At 34.4% G+C, this 22,729-nt stretch overlaps 4 protein-coding genes across 4 annotated transcripts; 1 reads left to right on the top strand and 3 right to left on the bottom strand.

Moving 5' to 3' along the window:
* The first annotated feature begins 595 nt into the window (after positions 1–595).
* LOC142627532 (GDP-mannose 3,5-epimerase 2) lies at positions 596–4,246 on the top strand. The gene is made up of 7 exons (XM_075801412.1): positions 596–749; positions 1,627–2,037; positions 2,149–2,242; positions 2,341–2,470; positions 2,569–2,701; positions 3,312–3,519; positions 3,727–4,246. The coding sequence occupies exons 2-7, from the start codon at positions 1,628–1,630 to the stop codon at positions 3,880–3,882; spliced, it is 1,131 nt and encodes a 376-aa protein (XP_075657527.1). The 5' UTR covers positions 596–749; position 1,627; the 3' UTR covers positions 3,883–4,246.
* Positions 4,247–10,644: 6,398 nt separating this feature from the next.
* LOC142629696 (uncharacterized) lies at positions 10,645–17,199 on the bottom strand. Its single transcript, XM_075803737.1, has 4 exons — positions 16,743–17,199; positions 14,325–14,519; positions 12,643–12,824; positions 10,645–11,275 (listed from the first exon to the last, which is right to left on the bottom strand). Exons 1-4 carry the CDS (start codon positions 17,047–17,049, stop codon positions 10,958–10,960), a joined length of 1,002 nt encoding a protein of 333 aa, XP_075659852.1. The 5' UTR covers positions 17,050–17,199; the 3' UTR covers positions 10,645–10,957.
* Positions 17,200–18,422: 1,223 nt separating this feature from the next.
* Positions 18,423–19,745, bottom strand: LOC142628577 (uncharacterized). Its single transcript, XM_075802646.1, has 2 exons — positions 19,379–19,745; positions 18,423–19,225 (listed from the first exon to the last, which is right to left on the bottom strand). Exons 1-2 carry the CDS (start codon positions 19,743–19,745, stop codon positions 18,423–18,425), a joined length of 1,170 nt encoding a protein of 389 aa, XP_075658761.1.
* Positions 19,746–21,431: 1,686 nt separating this feature from the next.
* On the bottom strand, positions 21,432–22,371 carry LOC142628575 (uncharacterized). The gene is made up of 3 exons (XM_075802645.1): positions 22,368–22,371; positions 21,666–22,075; positions 21,432–21,569 (listed from the first exon to the last, which is right to left on the bottom strand). Exons 1-3 carry the CDS (start codon positions 22,369–22,371, stop codon positions 21,432–21,434), a joined length of 552 nt encoding a protein of 183 aa, XP_075658760.1.
* Positions 22,372–22,729: the final 358 nt, after the last annotated feature.

Below are 22,729 nucleotides of genomic sequence, written 5' to 3'. Positions count from 1 at the left end.
TATATAATTTTTATTTTGAAAATCTAATTTAGAAGTAGATAAAGCAATTTGAAAATTAACAAGAAAGTGTTTCTATTTTTTAGGCAATATTTTAGTAGGAGTTAGAGTTGCATTTTTACTAGATTGTCCTGTAATTTTATCTCTGTTTAAACATAAACGCATATGAGCATTTTTAAACTAAAAAAATGAAAAATTCAAACAAAGAACTCCTTAAATAATAGTATAGAAACTGCTAAAAAAATACTGAAAAAGAAGCGTACCAAAATCAAATACGAGTTTTGTCTTAAAAAAAAATCAAAATACAAATTAAAAAGAATGAGAGATGCTACGTTCATAACATTTTTACAATATTTTTACAATAAATTACATGTGTTTACTTGTTATTGGTTCAAATTTGAACTTAACACGAAAATTACTTTTTTGCCTCAACAATAACAACCAGTAACAACCTTCTACTTAGAATTTATTGTAAAAATATTGTAGACATATCATTTCTCTAAAAAAAAAATACTCCAAAAAATCAAATTTCTCTCCCTGTCTCTCTCCTGTCTCTCTCTCTCTCTCTCTCTCTCTCTCTATAGAAATGAGTGGCCTTTGTCTGCTGTGTCTTCAAGTTCTTTATATAGCAGGGCCATCACTGCCTTTAAAACCATACCCATTCAGCTTCTCTTTGAACCATTTCTTCTTCAACAATATTTTCTCCATCTCCGTTTCCACAGCTCTAAAGGCTCAACTTCAACGCTTTTCAGGTCAAAATCTCATCTGGGCTTTCTGGGTTTTTCTCAATCTCTCTGTTTTCCCTGCCCTCTTCTTTGTGATTCACATGCGTTCTTGGTTTAGTTCTTAACCTTTTCTTTCTCAGTCAGGGTATAAATTTTTATGGGTTTGCGTTAAATTATTTATATTATGTCTCTGTGCGTTACATTTCTAGATTCTTTGTTTCTTTACTTTATTATTTATTATTAAATGTCTGTGTCTTGTTTTTAATGATTTTTTTTGTTTGTTTGTTTTCTTCATAAGTATATTCTCTTATGTGCACTGGTAACTTTTTTTTTTTTTTTTTTCTCGAGAAGGAAGTCTTAATGTGGTCTGTCTGCATGTTTCGTTTTCTTTGGAGAATTAACTTCTGGGTATATGATTCTGTTAAATCTGATTAAAGATTTTTTTCCCTTAGTGAAATGTGTTTGCTTTGCTCTGCCATTTTTTCTTTTTCTAAATAATTTGGTTCCACAGATTTAAAATAATAACTTTGTGATTTGGGTCAGCATATTAGTCCTTTTTGTCAGCTTCAATTTTTTTTTTTGGGGGGGGGGGGGGGGTGGGTTTAAACTCGTGGTTCTTCAAATCATAGTATTTTCAAAGTTGCATGTTACAATTGGATGGTTACTAATGGAAATATAGTATCAAGTTTGTAACTTTGTAGGTTAGCATTCTTCTTTTGGTTTGTTTGGTTCGTGTTTTAAGTTTAAATGATTTGTGGATTGCTTTGTTGTTGATGTATCCAATTTTGGATTGTGTGGTGTAAAAAGTTGTAAATTGTTTTGGCTAATTCAGTATATTTATTAAATTGAACCATTAATCCTTGTAAACTCATTTTTTCTTCTCTGAAAAATCCAATTATTGCAGAATGGGAAGTACTGGTGAAGCCAAATATGGTGCATACACCTATGAGAACCTTGAGAGGGAACCATACTGGCCATCAGAGAAGCTCCGAATTTCTATTACTGGGGCAGGTGGTTTTATCGCCTCCCACATTGCCCGGCGCTTGAAGAGCGAGGGTCACTACATTATTGCTTCTGATTGGAAGAAGAATGAGCACATGACTGAAGACATGTTCTGTCATGAATTCCACCTTGTGGACTTGAGGGTCATGGATAATTGCTTGAAGGTCACTAAGGGAGTTGACCATGTGTTCAATCTTGCTGCTGATATGGGTGGCATGGGCTTCATTCAGTCCAACCACTCGGTTATCATGTATAACAACACAATGATCAGTTTCAATATGCTCGAGGCTGGCAGGATTAATGGTGTTAAGAGGTTAGTTGTCTTGGATATGGTATAGCTTGCAAAATCCCCGTTAAATGTACAGGATTGTTTTTTGTACCTCAACAATTATATGTTTCTAAAAATATAACTGGGTTTGTGCAGGTTTTTCTATGCCTCTAGTGCTTGTATCTATCCTGAATTTAAGCAGCTGGAAACTAATGTGAGCCTAAAGGAGTCTGATGCCTGGCCTGCAGAGGTTTGTTACTCTTAGTGGTCAAGAAAATTTAATCTACTAGTTTTTCGTTTGTAAATAATGGATTTAGTTAATGAGTTTGCTTTTACAACTGGATTTAGCCTCAAGATGCTTATGGCTTAGAGAAGCTTGCAACAGAGGAGTTGTGCAAACACTACACCAAAGATTTTGGTATTGAGTGCCGTATTGGAAGATTCCATAACATTTATGGTCCTTTTGGAACATGGAAAGGTAAGCTCTTGATTTTAGTGGTAAACTTGTGCATATGCTTTGCTTGTTGCTTGTTGGATTTTTACTCATTTTTTTGCTTTGTAATATCTGTTGAACAGGTGGGAGGGAGAAGGCTCCAGCTGCTTTTTGTAGAAAGGCTCAAACTTCCACCGATAAGTTTGAGATGTGGGGGGATGGACTTCAGACCAGATCCTTCACCTTCATTGATGAATGTGTAGAAGGTGTTCTTAGGTAAGTGCTTGATTATATTGTAACTTTATAGCAGAAGGTCGTATTTACATATATGAGATTCTTGTGTCTAATGTAATGTTGACATTTTTTTTTCCCTTTCACAAATATGTATCAAGGTAGACAGTATATTTTTATTCCATTTCGTACCAAAGCTTTGCCTGAAATTGGTTGAGTTGAGTATTACCATTCAGAGAACAGCTTGAAATTGGATATTTAAGGGGTTGCTCTGATGTGATTTATTTTACGTTATTTCAAAATGCTTGTCGAATTAAGTAAATAAGGTGTTGTTTTCCTGAATATCACTTGTAATAGGATCAGGCTTTTAAGGCAGTAAGATATTTTTTACCTTGTCAATAACCATACTGATTACTTTTGCATAATTTGTTCTAAGTTTTCTATTGAAACTGAAGGTAGGAATCTAACTATTTAGGACATTCATGTGGCCCTGACTGGGTAATAGTAGTTTATTGTACCCAGTTTTGTGTTTCACATTGAAAACTTACAAAAAATGTGTTTGTAACATACAAATTGACATGTTTGATTGGATTCTGAAGTTACATGTTCTCACTTCTCATGAATTAACCTTTGCGGAATCAACTTTTTTGTTTAGATTGACGAAGTCAGACTTCCGCGAGCCAGTGAACATTGGAAGTGATGAGATGGTTAGCATGAATGAAATGGCTGAGATCGTGCTTAGCTTTGAGAACAAGCAGCTCCCTATCCACCACATTCCTGGTCCAGAGGGAGTCCGTGGTCGTAACTCAGACAACACACTCATCAAAGAGAAACTTGGTTGGGCTCCTACCATGAAGTTGAAGGTACTCATAGAACAGTAATTTACTTCCCTTTATGTGAGGTTTCTTAATAACTCTGAAGTTTGGGTCAAGTAAGGTTACCTTCAACTCTAATGTAATTTTTAAGTGTATATTGTAAAATAAAGTTCTAAACCATGACTTGTTCATAAAGTCTCCTTTGGTATCAAATTGCTCTGATACTAATTGCATATCTGATTTCGCCTGTTGTAGGATGGGCTGAGATTTACATACTTCTGGATCAAGGAGCAGATTGAGAAAGAGAAGGCTCAAGGTGTTGACTTGGCGGCTTACGGGTCATCTAAGGTGGTTGGAACCCAGGCTCCAGTTCAGCTAGGCTCACTTCGTGCTGCCGATGGCAAAGAATGAGATAGTTGAAGCTAGATAGCTCAATGGCAAAGAACAAGATGGTTGAAGCCAGATAGCTCAATAAATTGCTCCGAGAAAGTCCCAAGTTTTATTAAGGTTTGGTTAGTATGTTTCATTGCATAGGAAGGTATCTATGGTAATCGAAACTTGCCAAGTTGAGCTGTTATTATTTAGAGGTATCACGTTTGTAGTATTTTGTTTTGTATAAGGAAGCTTTCATGCTCCCAAGGTATGTGATCTAGTTTTTCAGACAACCTGCTATTGTCGGATGTCATGATCCATGTATTTTTTTTTTTATTTATGAGATAAATTTGTGGTTGAATCTTGTAATATTTTGTGAGTGTTGCGCTCGTTTTCGCTCAAATACTTGTTATAGCCTGTAAGATGTTAATTCTGGAGACTTATTAGATCAATTGCTACCAACTGGAATGTTAAGCAGTGGTCACCAAGGGCCGAGGCCATAGATTGGTTTAGAAAGTAGATTTAGAGACCTTGAAGCTTTTGCCACTTTAAAGCTTCTAAAGTGTTGATTGTATACAGTACTGAAAGCATTCGAGGACTGAGGCTGTGGTAAGCTAACCTGCTTGAAAGCTAAGGTTAAGTTCGATAAGATTGCATTATGAAGTGGGGACAATATTGTTAGAATTATAGTTAAGTGATTAAATTTATCATTTTCTAATAGCTTAAACTTTTGGAATAATCTGTAATTTAACATGGTATCAGAGCAGGAGATCTTGAGTTCGATCTTTGGTTTTACTTTACCTCCCACTTGTTGGGCCTCTACTTATAAAGGGAAAATTTAGGTTCGCCTCTACTTATAAAGGGAAAATTTAGGTTCACAAGTGAGGGAGAGGGTTAGAATTATGATTAAGTGATTAAATTCATCATTTTTTAATGGATTAAGCTTTGGTGTGGACATTTAATGTTAGTCGTGTTGCAGTGTAGAATATGCTTTCTGAACAAGTGGAATCTTTACCGACACCTATCACCATAATGATTGATTCTCTCCAAAAAATTGGCAGCTATTCCTTACCTGCTGTGGATATCCTATTAAAGAATGTTCACAGGCTGTTGAATCTTATTTTTATTCCCAACCAAAGATGGTAGTGTGCTAGAACTAATGATTGTATCTGTGTGATAATAATATTTAGCTAATAAGAAACTGATGTGAACCGGAAAATTAATTGATAGTGCATTAAAGATAACCAATCTTGTGAACTTGAAAAAATATATAGACAAATATTTTTGGTTATTTTTTGGCTTGCCTCTTATTTCTTATTGTTTAAATACGTTTTAGACTGAAATTCAGACGACAAAAGGTAAATTAATTATCTAATCCTATTTACGGCATTCCTATCACCAGATAGTACCTATTCTAAATTTCTAATCCCCCACAACTCACAAATTCAAATGGCAATACAATTCAAATAACAACTAATTTTAGGGGTGGCAAAATTTGACACGACCCGCAAACCCGACACGACACGACACGAAATTAGCAGGTTATGGGTTAAGGCTTAACGGGTTCGTGTCATATTCGGGTTGACACGACTAACCCGTTTAATAAATGGGTTGGGTTAGTGTTGAACACATAGAACCCGTCTAACCCGTCTAACCTGTTTAATTAAATGATATTGTACCAATATACCCTTCAAACTCTAGGTATATAAACTTATTAGTTGTTGTGATTTATTTTCTTTGACATATTGTGATTGATTATTTGTGATATTGGGATATGCTTTTATTTTGAATGATTATTTGTGATGCAGTTACTCGTTAGTTTTAAATTTTATATTAAAAATATTTATTTGTTTGTTTTTTCATTAATTTTTATTTTTCATTTTAATAAAATCTGATAAACAGGTCGACACGACTAACCCGTTTAATAAATGGGTCGGGTTAGGGTTGAGAAATCTTGACCCATTTAATAAATATGTCGGGTTAGTGTTGACTTATGTAGTTGAATACTCATGACTTGACACGACACGAACCCGATACGCGAACACGAATTGCCACCTCTAACTAATTTGCGAACAAATCATATTATATCATCATAGTAGTTGTGCCAACTCTACTTTACTCCTCAGCTCCCCCTCCCTTCCCCCTCAATCTAAACATGCCCTTAGTTAATAGAGACACCAACTTATTTGTTCTTATCAATTTCTTTAAATAAAGTAACAATACATGTTTTAACAAAACATGCAACATGTATCTAAGTTTTAATTGATAGAGACAACAACTCTTATCAAGTTCTTTAGATAAAGTAATAATAAGTGTTTTAATAAAACATGCATCATGCATCTAAGTTTCAGAAATTTAAATCCTACTCCAACTAAAAATCTATTATCAAAATTTCAAAACTTATATATGTTAGGATCATATTTCTCGTTGGTTGGAATATCCTTTGACAAAATACATTTTACTTGTATTTGAGTAATTCTAAGTGGATTCTAGAATATTATGAAATTTGTCTTACAAACAAAACAAATGGTATTATTGAAGACATGATGGCTGCACAAAGAAACAAGTGTGAAAAGCTGAAAATAGTGGACCTCGACACAAGCTTGACACAAGCTTCTATCAAGACTTAATGAACCTTGATACAAGCTTGATACTTATCGAGTTTCGTAGATTCAGAAATTCTAAATCTATTTGTTGGCCCATGATGACTTAGACTTCTAGGGGATATAACATGATTATTTTATAGTCATCATTATACACCTGGACTCATAGAGAAGCTATATACTTATTGTGAAGTTACTATGTTTTTATGTGTTTTAGGATTTTGTGATCAAGTTCTTTTTCTCTTTAAGTGTATTGAAGAATTTTGCATCCAACAACAAGCTTCAAGTTGCTGGAAGTTGTCACATACTGGGATCTGTGCAAAGAGAAGAAGTCTCTATAAAATCAAGATCAGTTGAAGATTGGCATAAAGATTCTACTGTAGGTAGGCAATTTGGAATAGGTCAAGTTTGGGGTAAGATTCCTTGTACCTGTAATCTCTTAATTTTGATTAGTGATTCCTGAAAGTAGTGACTTGAAAATCACCCGGTGGAGTTTTGTCTTGTGAAAGTTTTCCTTATTAGTCAATAAATCATCATATCAATTTACTTTTAGCTACACCCTAGATTATTTGGTGATTTGTTTGTACCTCCACAATTTGCATGTAATTTGACTTAATTAATCAATTTGGGTAATTGAAATTAACTTGGGTCAATCTATAACCCAACAATATATATATATTCACCAATGATCTTTTCATAGAATCTCTCTTGCACTCCACGTTTTTGTTTTTTGTTTTTTTTTTTTGAGTTGCAATTTACGCATATGTATTTGTAATGGAAGGATATACATATTATGTAAAATCATAGGAGTTGATAAATTTATATGATACACACACAATCTCTCTCTCTCTCTCAATTTTATGTCCTAATAAACAACTACTCTCAATATTAATTATTAAATTGATTTTTTAATTAATTGTTAGGATATATTTCCTCAAATTAAGGGATAAAATTAAAAATAGTTGAATTTATGTAAAAATTTATTATTTAAATTTTAACAAATTTATAATTTTTTTTAACTTCCTTCCCTAAATAAAATAAAATAAAATAAAATTTTAAACTGAAATCCAAAATCCCACGCAACACCCCACATTTTTTTTTTCCTTCAAGTTGAATCTTACATTTTATTGATATTTTAAAATATTATTTTATTAATTGTTAGAATATATTTCCTCTAATCAAGGGATAATATTTAATTATAATTTAATTTAGCTAAAACTTTATCATCTAAGTTTGAGAACTTTAAAATTATACTCTAACTAAAAATATATAATCAAAATTTCAAAACTTATGTATATTCACCAATGGTCTTTCTATAGAATCCTTCTTGCAACTCACATTTTTATTTTTTTCTAGTTGCAACTTACGCATATGTATTTGTATATGATAGTTTTTGATTAAATACATTCATTTTACTTATTGTTATTTGTTACTAAATTTTTATCTATGGATATTGTGTCAAATGAAGTATACTATAAAGAAACAAAACAAGGGACAACCATTTAAGTTCTTGGTTCTCTTAGATAAGTTTTTTATTTTTTATTTTTTTTTAATTATCAACTTTTGAACTATTTTGTATGTTTTAGGTTTTGGTTATTCTATGTGTTTAGTTTGTAAGTGTTTCAATTTTTTTCAATTGACTATCACTACAAAAAATTTGGTTCAAAACATGTCTTTCATGTGTTGTAATACAATCTGATTCCAAGTTATTTTTACTTATTAATTGTTAAGACTTTATTAGTGTTTGGAAAAAATGCCTATACACCCTCTTAAACTTTGGACTACTGGCAAAAACATCCCTCAAACTTTTATATTGGCCAATATACTTCTTAAACTTTACAATGTTGCCAAATCAATACTTCAGTTAATCTACCATTATCATGCTAATGGAATAGTCACGTGAGAGTCACGTGTACTTTAAAAAACAAACTGATCAATACCATAAACACGGAGAAAGAAGAAAAACATTGGTCTGACCGGCAAAGGGAGAGTGAGAGACTCTCTTCATTTGAAATGAATCTATTTATTTATTTAAATATAACAAATCTATTTCACGAGTCTATTTTATAAATAAATGATTGTGGATTTTGTACACTGTCAAATCCCAAAAAATAAATTCTTAACTATAAGGTGTCTTCTCTTCATTTCACTGATCCAAAAAATAAAATCGTGCCAGTGAGTCGACTTACTTTAAATAAAAATTTCAAGTAAAATAGAGAAGAGTTTGTTTTATGTGTGCTGTTGAGCTATTCTCTTATAGCTACTTTTTGGGTTACCATTTCCAACCAGTTAGCACATAGCAGTAGCACCAAATGTTTTATTGCCCTTGTCCCAAAACAGAAAAATTGCGTTTGCTTATGACAGAAACTTGTGAGCCTCTTATGATAAATATGAAGTCATGTTCTCGTTTAAAAGTGTTTGGGCCCCCCTAATCGTCCGGCCAATTCATGCAGATAAAAAAAAGTAATGCTATTGTCCCTATTTGTCATAATTTCAGATAGTGAAAGGTGAAAACTATTGTGTCCTTTGATAGATATCCTTTGAAATTAGGACAATGGATTGAGTGGCTGAGAATTTGAGATGGGATAATATCTGACGCGGTTGTGATGCAAAGGTGTTAAGGTTCACGAAAAACATGGGGATCCCATTATGTTTACGTGGTAGCACAAGAGGTTGAACAAGTACTGGGATGTACTACTATGATACTATCTATCAACCTCTTTCTCAATTCTCATATCAATCTCTGAAAGTAATGCTTCATCCACAACAAAAAAATCGCCGAAAGTAATGATTTTGCCAAATGGATTTGAGAAAGTCCATCAAAGCGGTGGGGCAGAGTTGCATGTGGTGCTTGTTCTTTCCAAATGCCTTTATTGGGACTTGGACTGGTGTGAGATATCCTTTTAATCTTTAGATCACTGATAAGTAGTAATGCCTGACATACTACATGATAGGCATGTGATACTGCATTTCAAATGTGCTTATGGTAAGCCAAAGTACTGATAATAAATTGAACATTTTAACTTGTTTCTCATATTCCTTTCTATTTTCACTTTTCTTTATTAAAAAAAAAAATCATAGATTTAAGAACATTTGGACTTTTAGTCCCATTTTTGAAAAAAGTGATTTTGTAAATCTTTACATGAAAAGCATTTTTTTTTCTTTTGAAAAAGCACCACCCTTTCCGCTTCTTTAAAACACTTCATGACTTTTTTTTTGAAAGGAACTTCCAAAGAGAAAAATATGTTTTCTTTTTTAAAACGTGTTAGATTTGATTCACTCCTTCATAAAAAAATAGAAAATAACTATTAGGTGTCTTGACATGGTGGTTAAGAACAAATATTATGGAGCCTATAGTTTCAAATACTATTTTGTGTTTTTGCGTGTATATATATATATATATATATGGCTCTTACAAATATAGGGAGATGGGAACGAGGCACCAGTGATCAGGCCCAGCCTTGTCCTGCCAAGTCTCCTTTTTTTGTCTCAACCAAAAGCTTGATCAAGGTCCAAAACGAGCGAAACATTGTTATATTCTCAATTCCAAGGCTGCTTCTTCTATATGACCATACAAAGCTTCTCTTGTGAAAACTTGTGTAATGATTAGTGTAGCCGGAGCTGTGGTAGAAGCATTATCTCACAAGCTAACTAGGTGTCCAATCTGACAGCAGTCTCCATTCCAGGCTTAACATAAATATCCCTCATGAACATAGAGTGACAGTATTGATATCACTTATGAACATGTAGGGGAAAACTCTTTTTTTTTTTTTTTTTTTTTGGTGAATTCAGCTGGCAGAACAAGACTTGGCTGCTAAAATATTGTTTGGTCCAATTCCATCCGAGATGGTTTTTGGCTCAGACACTTTGAGGGCGTTTGGATCCGCGTTCTTGCGTCCACGTCTGCGTTTTTGCTTCTGTTTTTTTTTTTTTTTTTTTTTAAACCCAGCCGCATGTATTGACTTTTCAGCCATGAACAGTGCACAAATGCACTGTTTATGGATCTCACAAATTTCACTTTTCAGCAACTTTTTCATTAAAAATGGTTCCCACAACACTATTCACACATTTAAAAATTATTTTGCTACAGTGTTTTCAGTTTTCAGTTTTCAGTTTCAGTAAAATAAGTTCTATCCAAACAGACTCTTTATATGTCAAACAGTAAAGCAACAACCAACTCAACTCAGTGACATCAAACTGGATCAAAAAACCCCTCTTTTCCTGTTTAATCTCTATTAAAAACTTGTTTATGTTTTCTATAACATAGGTCTATATACCCATGCAGCCGCTCAAGGGCCTCATATATATTGTTTAAATCATTTGAAACATGTTATCAACCAACACCACCAATATAGAATGAGGTTACAGTGCACTTTTTGTTGATAGATTGCTGTAAGGGGGACATACAAACATTAAAAAACTGGTGATATGTAATGCTTCTTTAGCAAGAAGAAGCTCTGAAAACTAAAGACTCTGATATGCCGGTTAATGACTGTGTCTCTGCCTGAAACTCAATGATTAGTGTCATGAAAAACGGGATTGGCTTCGAGCAGCTCAGCAAATTTATTGAGGATCTCCTTCACAAGTTTTCCAAGTTCATCCTTCTCTACTTCCACGGCTACTTTTCCATCCTTCACATCAGCAAACACTGCATCATAAAGAAGACCCACTGCCTCATTGGCTTCTGATGGTGGCAAGCCCAACCCTGTCCCATTTCTCTCAAGGAAGCCCCTGATTAATTCAACACTTGCTAAACCTTCTTTTCCACTATGCTTTTCCTCCCATATCTTGTCAACGATGTTGTTTAATTCCTTCTCATCATCCAAAAGCTGCAGAGTTATCTCAAGTTTATCAGAATTTATTGAATAGAAAAATCTAATTATCAAATTAGAATATCTATTAATAATGCTTTTTACAACTGTGACAAAATTCCAAAATTGTTGGAAGAAGTCTGGAAACATGCTAGAGCTTCAGGCCAGCAAAATTTGTAAAATTAGTTTGGTCATCGATCAGATGAAGGGCTAGGATAGTAAAAAATCTAGAGCAAAACTCATAAGGCATGGCCAATCTGGCTGCTAATGTCACATAACTTTCCAATACTTCTTCCCATTACCAATGCCAAAAAGTTAATTTTAAAATAACTTAGATATTTATTGTTTTTACTAATATACATTAACTTATACTTTTAAGATCAAACTTTTTCATGTTTTATTATTAGAATTTTTAGTATTAAGTTTCCTATAACAAATCAATTGACCAAAGCTAATTAGTTGATTTATTGTTGAAAAACAACTCTTTCAGCCTAAACTAATATCATGACCAGAGGAAAGCTGCATACGTGCCCAAAAGGACAAGTAAAGTTACAATTTAGACTCCTCATAATTGCTTATACAAGCCAATGCGACCTAGTAAACACTCAATGCAGGACTGTAGCATATGCCTGCGCATCACACTTATCCAATCTTATCCACATAATCGAGGGTCTCACAGCTACTCTACAAGTATACTCCTTTTAGGATGGGTTTGAAGCTAAATACCAAAAGTACCTTCATCTACTCCTTCCTTTCTTCAAATTACTAAAAAAATAAAAATAAAAAAATAAATAAAAAACACCCTTCTTTCAAGCTTTTGTTGAAGTTTCTTCTATGAAATGCCGCTGTTCCAGCTTAAAGCATTCCAAACCAGCCCCTCAGATCCAGGATTCAGAATATTGTCAAATGGTCTAAAAGTAAGCTGAAACATATTTTATCCTGTATGATACCACCTTTAGAATTTCCACAAAATTTTAAACTATAGGAAATGCTTATTAAAATCATACAAACTTCCTGCAATTATTCTAGATGATAGCATATCCTCCCTTCTCTCTCTCTCTCTCTCTCTCTCTCTCTCTCTCTCTCTTTATATATATATATATATAAAAGTTATTTTCCACATTCATATTACAGTTTAAAGTTTTCTAACTAGAAATCAAATCAACATTGTTTGTTATATTCAAAATTATACCCAAGGACCAGTAATACCTCATTTTCCTAAAGAGGAAGTAGATTTCACAAAACAAGTTGTTGAATAAATACATTTAGGAAATTTAAAGAGAAAAAAACTTCTTAGCAGAAAAGACAAAAATGAAAAACAAAAGGAAAAAATAACTCAGGACAATGAATTGATAATAAACAGAAAAGATATGGGGTTGGACTACCTTTTTTAGCTTAGAGCCATTAATAACCTTGATATTCTGGATGACAACAATGGGCTTTTCAGCCAACACCTCTGCTAGTTCTTGAAGAACAGGCTGGAGCAATTGTGCAAATTGTGCTTGGCCCAATTCTTCTTCTCCCTCGGCCCCATGTTTCCTCAAGATATCATTTAGCAGAGGAAATTCTGTTCAATTTCACCTTGTGGATTATTAATTTAGAACAATTGAATGAGTGGAATTAATAACTAATACTTAAAATTTAAGAGTAAATACTATCAGCACGCTTATTGTGAGTCTCTCATTGTGGGCTAGGTACCACTGTTGAACTCTCCTCCTATTGTCATCTGGGTTGGAAGCAATTAATATTGACCTTGATCTTGCCTTCCATAATAATATGTCTGGAAAGTTAAAAATTCCAAGCAACATACATAATTGTATCTCCTTCTCAGGATATCACGTCAAGAGTAAATTGGAGTGCACTTCAAAACAAATCATCCATTTAGCAGATTTTTTAGCCTTATATTGGACTCCAATTGGCCCAAGAATTCTATTGCTTCCACATGAGATCCCAACCTATGATATCCAGGATAATACTTTGATTGTGGGCTTGTCTACCTTAGATTGTAATAAAATTTTTTACCATTGGTCTAATTCCTTTTTACTAAAATGTAAAAATAAAGAGATGAATAAACAATATAGCCCCATATATGGTGATAAGCTACCACACGTCCCAAATTCTTAAGCTCGAGAGTTTGATCATCTAATCATTATTCTAACACTCCCCCTCATGTGTGGACCTAGACTCAAGACCACTTGCTCTAATACCGTGATAAACTACTACTTGTCCCAAAAGCTTAAATTGTTAGAAAGGAGTGAATCTAATATAACCATTATTCTAATAGATGGTATGGCATCAATAGAAGAGCTAGCTTTGGTCCAGAAGAAGGAAATTGATTCTTCCCATGAAGAACAAAACTCTCTTGATTCCAGGCGACATACTTGCACAATCACTGCTGCAGCAGGGTGGGGGGTTTGGTTGGTCTACAATCATTTAATCGGGAGGGGAGGGGGGAGGAGAAGACTGATAAACTGTTCATGCCAGGCCTAGACACCTTAAAAGGACCAATTTTTAGAGGTGACCTGACAAAGACAACACGCAAAAAAGAAGATTTGCACTAAACGGGAGATATTACATGACAAAAGTTAACTCTCATGGCAGTTACTATGTAGACCAAGGCCATTGAGATGTCATATAAATAGCAAGAACAAACATAATATCAACCATGCCTAATGTGTATGTGTCATTTTGAGCATGAATGGGCATGTGTATTTTTCATTGATAATGTTGCAAAAACATTTTCAGATTATATGGAGGGCAGATGGTTGTTCCCCATGTCACCTTTAGGGGATAATGCAATGACCAATATTTGGCCAGAAGTTGTTAGTATCAATTCCAAGAAGTCCATTCCATTAGGTCTATTAAGTTCTTCTACTTTATCCGATTTTCTGGATTCAAAATTTCTTTTTCTATCCTGCTTCTTTTTTCTCTTCTTTCTTTTATAGACAATGATTTCAATCCAAAACTGAAATATCAGAAGAATATTCAGAGAATCCAAAGTCAACCAAAAAATCACAAATCAATTTACCAGAAAAAATTATTACTAGTAGTCATTTGAAAAGCGAACCTGAGAAAGAAGGAACGCCCATTTCAACTCCCATGTGGACAAGTGCATTTCGTATCTCATTTTTGCTGATCTTTCCCTTATCTTCTGCATCCAAGTCTGTGAATAAGTCCTCCGCTATCATTGCAAAGTCATCCTCATCGTCCAAAAACAATCGGAGAATATTCCCATCCAATATTGATATAACAAGCGGATCATCTGACCAAAGTTTTGCACATAAGCATGTATCTTTTTCAATTCATCAAAAATGTTAACAAAAATTATGTGCATACATACAAAAACATATACATATATACTTATGAATGTAAATTAATTAATTCCACCAATTAATAAGTATGATTTTAGGATTAAAAAATTCTAGTTGTCTTTTGCCCCACAATTGCTTAGCAATCAAACATAGGCAAAGTAAAAAACAAAATTCATATTGTCTTTGATTGTTTAATAATCGTAATTGTTGATTTTCTTTCCGTTTTTCACATTTTATTAGCAACCAAGCATACCCAAAGGCCAAATCACAAAAGCTTTTTTTTGATAAGTAATTAAAGCCCAAAACATCTAACCAATTATATCATAACATGTAACATCATTGGTAATTAAGCTCAATTATAAATTCATACACACATACACACATATGTATATATGAAATGTATAATTTCATATAAACTGTTCAGACCAATCAATAAGATCCAGACATTCTCTCTCTCTCTCTCTTCCCACATTTCCTCAGCCAATAAGCACAACCAAAAGTCCAAACTTCTGACAAATTATACCAGAACATTTTATCATCAAAGGCGATTAAGCTCAATTATACATGCAAATACATATAATTGTCTATTAATTGTTCCAAGCACTTGATAAAACACAATTTCAAGATCCAAATATTCAGGCTCTCTTTTTCTTTTCCCACTTTTTTCCCCTTATACAAACTTGATATTGTTAATGGATCTCTCAACCCCTTCAAAAGTACGATTGTTCCTCTCTTTCTAAATAGTCTACATAACACAACGTGTAATCTTTTCCCATATCTTCCCAGCAACCAAACAAGGCCAAAAGTAATATATATAGATACACACTGTTTTTGATTTGTAAGATCAGAAAGAGTTGATTTTTCTTTCCATTTCTCACATTTTCTCAATCAACAAGGACAACCAAAAGTCCAAACTTCTAACAAAATATACCATTACGCATTAACATCATAGGCATTTGAGCTCAATTATACATACACACACAAAAAAACATACATAGAATCGTCTATTAATTAGTCCAAGCACTTGATAAAACAGAATTTCAAGATCCAAAAACATTCAGCTTCTCTCTTTTTCTTGTTCCTCTCTTTCCAAATAGTCTACATTACACAATTTTTAACCTTTTCCCACATCTTCCCAACAACCAAACAAGGCCAAAGTAACACACACAAACACACTATTTTCGATTGTGTAAGATCAGAAAAAGTTGATTTTTCTTTCCATTTCTCACATTTTTCCAAACACCAAACATAACCAACTAACAAACTATAAGAAAACGTTTAAGATCATTGCCGATCAAGCTCCATATATATGTATATATACTACATCGATCTACATTATATAAGAAATTGCTGATCAAGCTAAATATATGTATAAAACACCTATATGTGCATCTACTAAGTCGTACATATACTCTATCGATCTAGGCTATATAAGCAATTACGATGAGCTCCAATTATAGCCAGTATATTTAAAAACACATGTGACTAGCACTTATACGTCCAAGCCGTACATATACTTCATCAATCTAGGATATATAAGCAATTATGACAAGCTTCAATTATAACCAGTCTATTTTAAATTTTAAAACACATGCGACTTATGACTAGCACTTTTATATACAAGTGGTATATATATTATATTGACCAAGCAATTACGAGGAGCTCCAATTATAACTAGTCCTTTTTAAAACACATGTGACTAGAGGAGCTCCAATTATAACTAGTCATTTTTAAAACAAATGTGACTAGCACTTATATTTAGTGTCCAAGTCGTACATATATTATATCAATTTGGGCTATATAAGCAATTACAAGGAGCTCCAATTATAACCAGTCCCTTTTAAAACACATGAGACTAGCACTTGTACTATGTGTCCAAGTCGTACATATACTATATCGATTTGGGCTATATAAGCAATTACGAGGAGATCCAATTATAACCAATCCCTTTTAAAACACATGAGACTAACACTTGTATAATGTGTCCAAGTGGTACATATACTATATCGATCTGGGCTATATAAGCAATTACGACAAGCTCCAATTATAATCAGTCCCTTTTAAAACACATGAGACTAACACTTATAATGTGTCCAAGTCGTGACATTATATTATTTTACATTATACAAATACAGATATAAATATAATACGTTTGTTTTTAGAAGTGGGGGTACCTTTAAGTTGGTCAGCGATGGCGGTGAGGTAGCGGTTGAGCTTGAGGGAAGCTTGGTCAGATGAGAGATGGGTTTGGCGAAACGAGACGACGTCGTCTTCATCGTTGAGATTGACGCTTTGGAGAGCGGAGGACTTGAGAGTTTGGGGTAATGAGAGACCGAAGAGAGCGGAGGAGGCTCTTGATTCCGCCAGCTCCAACACCTTAGCTCCGGTCATCAAATCGGCGTCGTCTTCCGCCGCTACGACCGTCAAGTCCGCAGCTCTCAGCTGAGTCCCGTCTACGATGGTCAACGCTCCGTCTGACATTTTCACCAAGAGAAGGGGAGAGAGAAGACTTTTTTATTTTTTGGGTGTGTTTGAACTAAATTGGCTTTGTTGTCTGAACTCTCAACTCTGAAATCTGAAATCTGAAATGCGAAGTGTTGTTTGTTTGGGACATTTGTTGGCTTTTATTGAAAATTGACATCCTATCATATTATTAAATACAATTCTACGCTGAATAATAAAAGTTGAGCTCGAAACGTGATGGCCTGGGTAGCCCCTTTTCCTAATTAATAAATTAATTTTATATTATTTGTTAGGGTATATATCCTTAAATTTGGGACTTATTATTTACGTGAAGTAGAAAGTACACATTTGTAGTACTTTAGAAGTATCTTATAATTTTTTTAATTTAGGTAAATTTTATCAACTTACTAGTCTCTGAGCATACCTACTCAAAGATTCTTTTATTAGTTTATATTTTTTGAGTAAAAGTTAATAATTTGTATTTATTATAATTTAGAAATATATATTTTTATTTTTCAAACAAATAAAAATAATAAACTTTATAAATAAGCAGCAGCTGTAATTTTTTTTTTTGAAGGAAAAAATCTTAAATTTTAAGATTTTTTTTTGAATTTAAAATGAAATTTGTTATTTGACAATTTATAACTTTATTTCTAAATGAAGTTACCCTTTAATAATGTGGGTATTTTTGAACGACATAAAAGTACAGTTGAAAGAAGGGAATCCTCTTACATATAGTATAGATTATAAAAAATTCTAGAGTTAAATAAAGTAATATATATATTAGAAATGGGATTCGAGTGGATGAATTGTAAGCGGAAGGTTGACATGTGCCGAAACAAACAAGCGCTCAAATAACAACCATTTTTTCTCTTAAAAAAAAAAACCACATTTTCTTTCTAAAAAAAAAAAAAACCCACATTTTAACTTCTCCTCCAGCTAAAACTCTATTATCAATATTTTAAGAACGACTAATTAATAAATTAATTTTATACACTTATAATTCAATAAATTTAAATTCTATTCAAACTAAAAGTCTATTATAAAAAATAAAAATAAATTAAACTTAAATCCCAAATAACAACCCACGTATTCTTTCTTAAAAAAAAAAAAAAAATCTCAACTTCTACTCAACTAAAAGTTTGTTATCAACATTTTAAGAACAACTAATTAGTAAATTAATTTTATATTATTTGTTATGATATATTTCCTGAAATTAAGGAATAACATTCAACAATTGTGTAAATCAAATAAAAGTAAAAATCTATCATTAAAATTTTCTAAACTTTTTTTTTGTGGAGAAACCAGATCATAAACTTTCATTAAATCAAACTAGCCAAAATTGGCTTGGAGTACACTTTGTAGCTGTGGTGGAATATCCTCCATCCACACTAGATAACCACTAACATGTCTAGGCTATGTGCTAAATTAATACCCTGCCTACGAGTGTGAGTGAAACTCAAACTACTGAAGCCATCCATAGACAGTTTTGCTGCAGAAATCAGATGACCAAAAGTTGACAGTGATTCCTCCTCACTCTTCAGGGCTTTAATAACTACTTCTAAATCTCCCTCAATGACGGTAGAAAGCACTCCTAACTTAGCTGCAAAGGACACTGCTCGGACAGCTACTAGAGCTTCAACATCCTCAATAGACGGTGGGAGCACTACATTCTCAGACAAGGATGCAATGACCTGACCTTGGTGGTTTCGTATCACTACACCTAACCCCGCTTGTTTATCTTCTTTAAATACAGCCTCATCAAAATTTACTTTGAATTTTGTCACTGGAGGAGGTTGCCATTGGACATGCTGACCATCTGCTCTCCTTGACTGAAGTTGTCTCTTTGGAAGCACCTGCACAAAGTCATGTAGCAGTTGGATGGCAAAAGGACCGATTTGATTGTAAGGGAACTCTTTCTGGCTGACCCTCACTTGATTTCGTCGATACCATATCGCCCAAACTAGCATGGCAAATTTCTCTAGACCCTTACCTTCGTCTATAACATATTGAACTAACGCCTGGAAGGTTGTGAAGCTTGTATTGCCTCTGAAGCACCATTGGTTGTTCTCTTCCCACACCATTGACAATTTTGGACACTCCCAGAGTGCATGGAGGGCTATTTCTGGAGATGCACGACAGTGATCACAGGTTCCCTCAGTTAGAATTTTCCTCTGCACCAGATTCATCTTTGCTGGAATTGCATTTTTGCACACTCTCCACAAGAAATTCCTCACTTTGTTTGGTACCGTAGCATCCCAAATATTTTTCTAGATAGCTTGATTAGGGCCCGGATTGGTTGAGCTTGTAACTTGAGATGAATTTTCTTTAATAAGAAAATTATAACCTGACTTGACCGTGTAGTTACCTAAAGAGACAAATGGCCAAATTAATTTATCTTTAGTCCTCCTCTGACCTAAAGGAATACTTAAAATCAATTCAGCTTCTTGGGGAGTGAATAGGCCCTTAATCAAATCTGACTCCCACTTATGAGAATCCAGGTTGATGAGATCCCTCACTTTGGCTTCTTGGAATCCTTCCACCATTGGTGATTGCATTGTAGGCTTATCCCGGGATGGTAACCAAGCATCGTTCCACACACTAACATTCTCCCTACAGCCTATTCTCCATCTTGCTCCTCTCTTCAACACATCTCTTCCTTTTAATATACGCTGCCAAGCATAAGACCCTCTAGATGACTGCGTAGCCTCCATGATGGAACAATTAGGAAAAAAATTTGCCTTGAAGATTCGATAAAATAGAGAATATTTATTGTGAAGAAGGTGCCATGCCTGTTTTGCTAAGAGAGCATCATTAAATAAGGCTAAATCCTTAAAACCCATACCTCCATCTTTTTTCGGTTGGCAAAGACTCTCCCACTTCACCCAATGGATTTTTCTACGCTCTCCTCTTTGTCCCCACCAAAATTTCTTGACAAGGCTTTCAATCTCGGAACATAGATCTATTGGGAGTTTAAAGCAACTTATGGTATAGGTGGGGATTGCTTGAACAAGCAACTCATGGTATAGGTGGGGATTGCTTGAACCACCGCTTTAATTAATACCTCCCTCCTTGCTTGTGAAAGTAGCTTCTCTTCCTATCCTTGTAGTTTCCTCCACACCTTTTCCTTGATGAAGTTGAAACTGGCCTTCTTCCTCCTACCCACAAATGAAGGTAACCCTAAATACTTCTCAAATTGCTTGATTTTAGGGACTCCCAGAGCATGCTTTATGTGGTTTCTTATATCTTCTGAGGTAAGCTTACTAAAGAATATGGTAGTTTTGTTCTTATCTATCTGTTGGCCAGAACATCTACCATAAGTCTCCAAGATTTCAAGTACTTTTTGGCAATCCTGCACTGTTGCCCTGCAAAAAAGGAGACTGTCATCTGCAAAAAGAAGATAGGTTAGTTTCGGGATATTTTTGCAAAGTTGATAGCCTTGGATCTCTCCAGAGAGTGAGGCTTGATTTATGAGACCATGAACACCCTCTGTGCAAAGTAAAAAAAAAAAAGGGTGAGAGTGGGTCTCCCTAACGAATACCCCTTGTTGGATGGATCATACCTTTGGGCTCCCCATTTACCAATATAGAGTATGAAACTGTGGTAACACACAACATCATCAACTTCACTCACTGTTCATTAAAACCCAACTTCCTCATTACCATCTCCAAATATGGCCATTCCACCCTATCATAGGCTTTACTCATATCCAATTTAATTGCCATATAATTATCTCTCCCTTTATGTTCCTGCAAGCTATGAAGTGATTCAAAAGCTACCAAAATGTTATCAGAAATCAATCTACTCTTAGTGAAAGCACTTTGATGTTCCGAAATAATTTTTGGTAAAACTTTCTTTAATCTATTTGCTAAAACCTTCGAAAAGATTTTATATAGAACATTACATAAGCTGATGGGTCTATATTCAGAAACATTTTCCAGGCTTTTTGTTTTTGGAATAAGGGTGATAAAGGTGTGATTTAGGTCAGGGGGTAGGGTAGCCGAATTTAGAAAATTGAGAACATCCAAAGTGACATCATTTCTAACTAAGTTCCAATAATTCTGAAAAAATAGAGGGGGCATACCGTCAGGACCTAGAGCTTTTAGTGGAGCCATCTGTTTTATTGCTTCCTTTACTTCCCATGCCATAAACTGAGCTAAAAGCTGAGAGTTCATATTTGCTGTAATTATATTCTGAATGGAATTAATAGTCTCATTGTGCTGAGGAGGTTGGCTGGAAGTGAAGAGATCTCTATAATAATCCACCAATGTAGCCGTCACTTCTTCCATATTAGAACACCATTGCCCTTCGAAATTTCTGATGTTTACAATGGAATTCTTTCGGTATCTTTGGGTAGCTCTTCTATGAAAATACTTTGAGTTCTGGTCTCCATTCTTCGCCTATAGCACTTTTGATCTTTGTAGCCACATGCGTGATTCCTTATCCATAAGATCATTAATATCAGCCTTGAGAGATCTTACACGTGAATTTTTCCCAGACTGCAAAGCTTCCTTTTCAGCTTCAATGAGTAGTCTTCTCTTCAGGTTTAACTTAGATCTGACATTCCCAAAGTGAACTTTACTCCAATGTGTTAATTCTTTCTCGCATTTCTCGATCTTCTAAACCACCCTTACACTCAGATCTAGACCTTCTTGAGAAGACCAAACTGCTTTTATCACTTCTGTGCATCCCTTGTCAGATAACCACATTTCTTCGAACCGGAAAGGTTTGGCAACACGTGGAAGATCCAAACTTTTTGGCCTAATCCATAAAGGACTATGATCAAAAGATGTGACAGATAAATGGTGAACTCTCGACTCCGCAAATCTAAGCATCCATTCATTATTGGCTAAAGCTCTGTCTAGTCTCTCCCAAATTGAATGACCATCAGCAAAATGTTTTTGCCAAGTGAACTGAGATCCAACAAAGCCAAGATCTATAAAACCACACTCATCCACTGCTTCTCTGAATAACTGCACCTGTGTCTGGCTTCTATTGCTTCCTCCCCACTTTTCTGAACTTTTCAGCAACTCATTGAAATCCCCTGCACACATCCATGGAAGATTAAAACGATTACTTAGATGTCGTAATAAATCCCATGATTCAAATCTTTTATGTGTAATGGGTTCTCCATAGAATCCTGTTATCTGCCAAGCATCTTCTTTCCCTTTATTAACAATGGCATCAATATGATTTTTTGAGCTGGTATCTACTTGTAAATCCACATAACTCCTCTAGTACATCACTAGTCCACCTCCTCGATTATTCCTATCAACAAAGAACATGTTAGAGAAATCAAAGTCTCTTTTTATTTTTTTTAGCCTTGCTTCATCTACCCATGTTTCGGCTAAGAACACGACAGAGTGATCTTTAGCCCGGATCAACTCTCCAAGCTCCTTCTCTGTACGCAGGTTCTCAAGCCCACGACAGTTCTAGAATAAGTAACTCATTGCGACTGGCGGGGCTGCCCAGCAGCCTCCACCATTTGAATATTGGTCTTTTCATCCTCCTTCGAAACCTGTAACTTCTTACTGGGTAAATCAGGTTGGAAATCTTCAGTACATGTCCCATAATGTTTTCCGTTGCAAGTTTGAGCGTGCATGGTTTGATCCTCAGAGTTCACTGACCTTGCAATCCTCTTCCACGTTCTTAGGTTTTGTTGTCCACTTGTCATCACCCTATTGGTTCCATTGGATAA

The sequence above is a fragment of the Castanea sativa genome, chromosome 3, assembly GCF_040712315.1.
Source record: "Castanea sativa cultivar Marrone di Chiusa Pesio chromosome 3, ASM4071231v1".
Taxonomy (NCBI): domain Eukaryota; kingdom Viridiplantae; phylum Streptophyta; class Magnoliopsida; order Fagales; family Fagaceae; genus Castanea; species Castanea sativa.
This window is presented reverse-complemented; position numbering and strand designations above follow the sequence as displayed.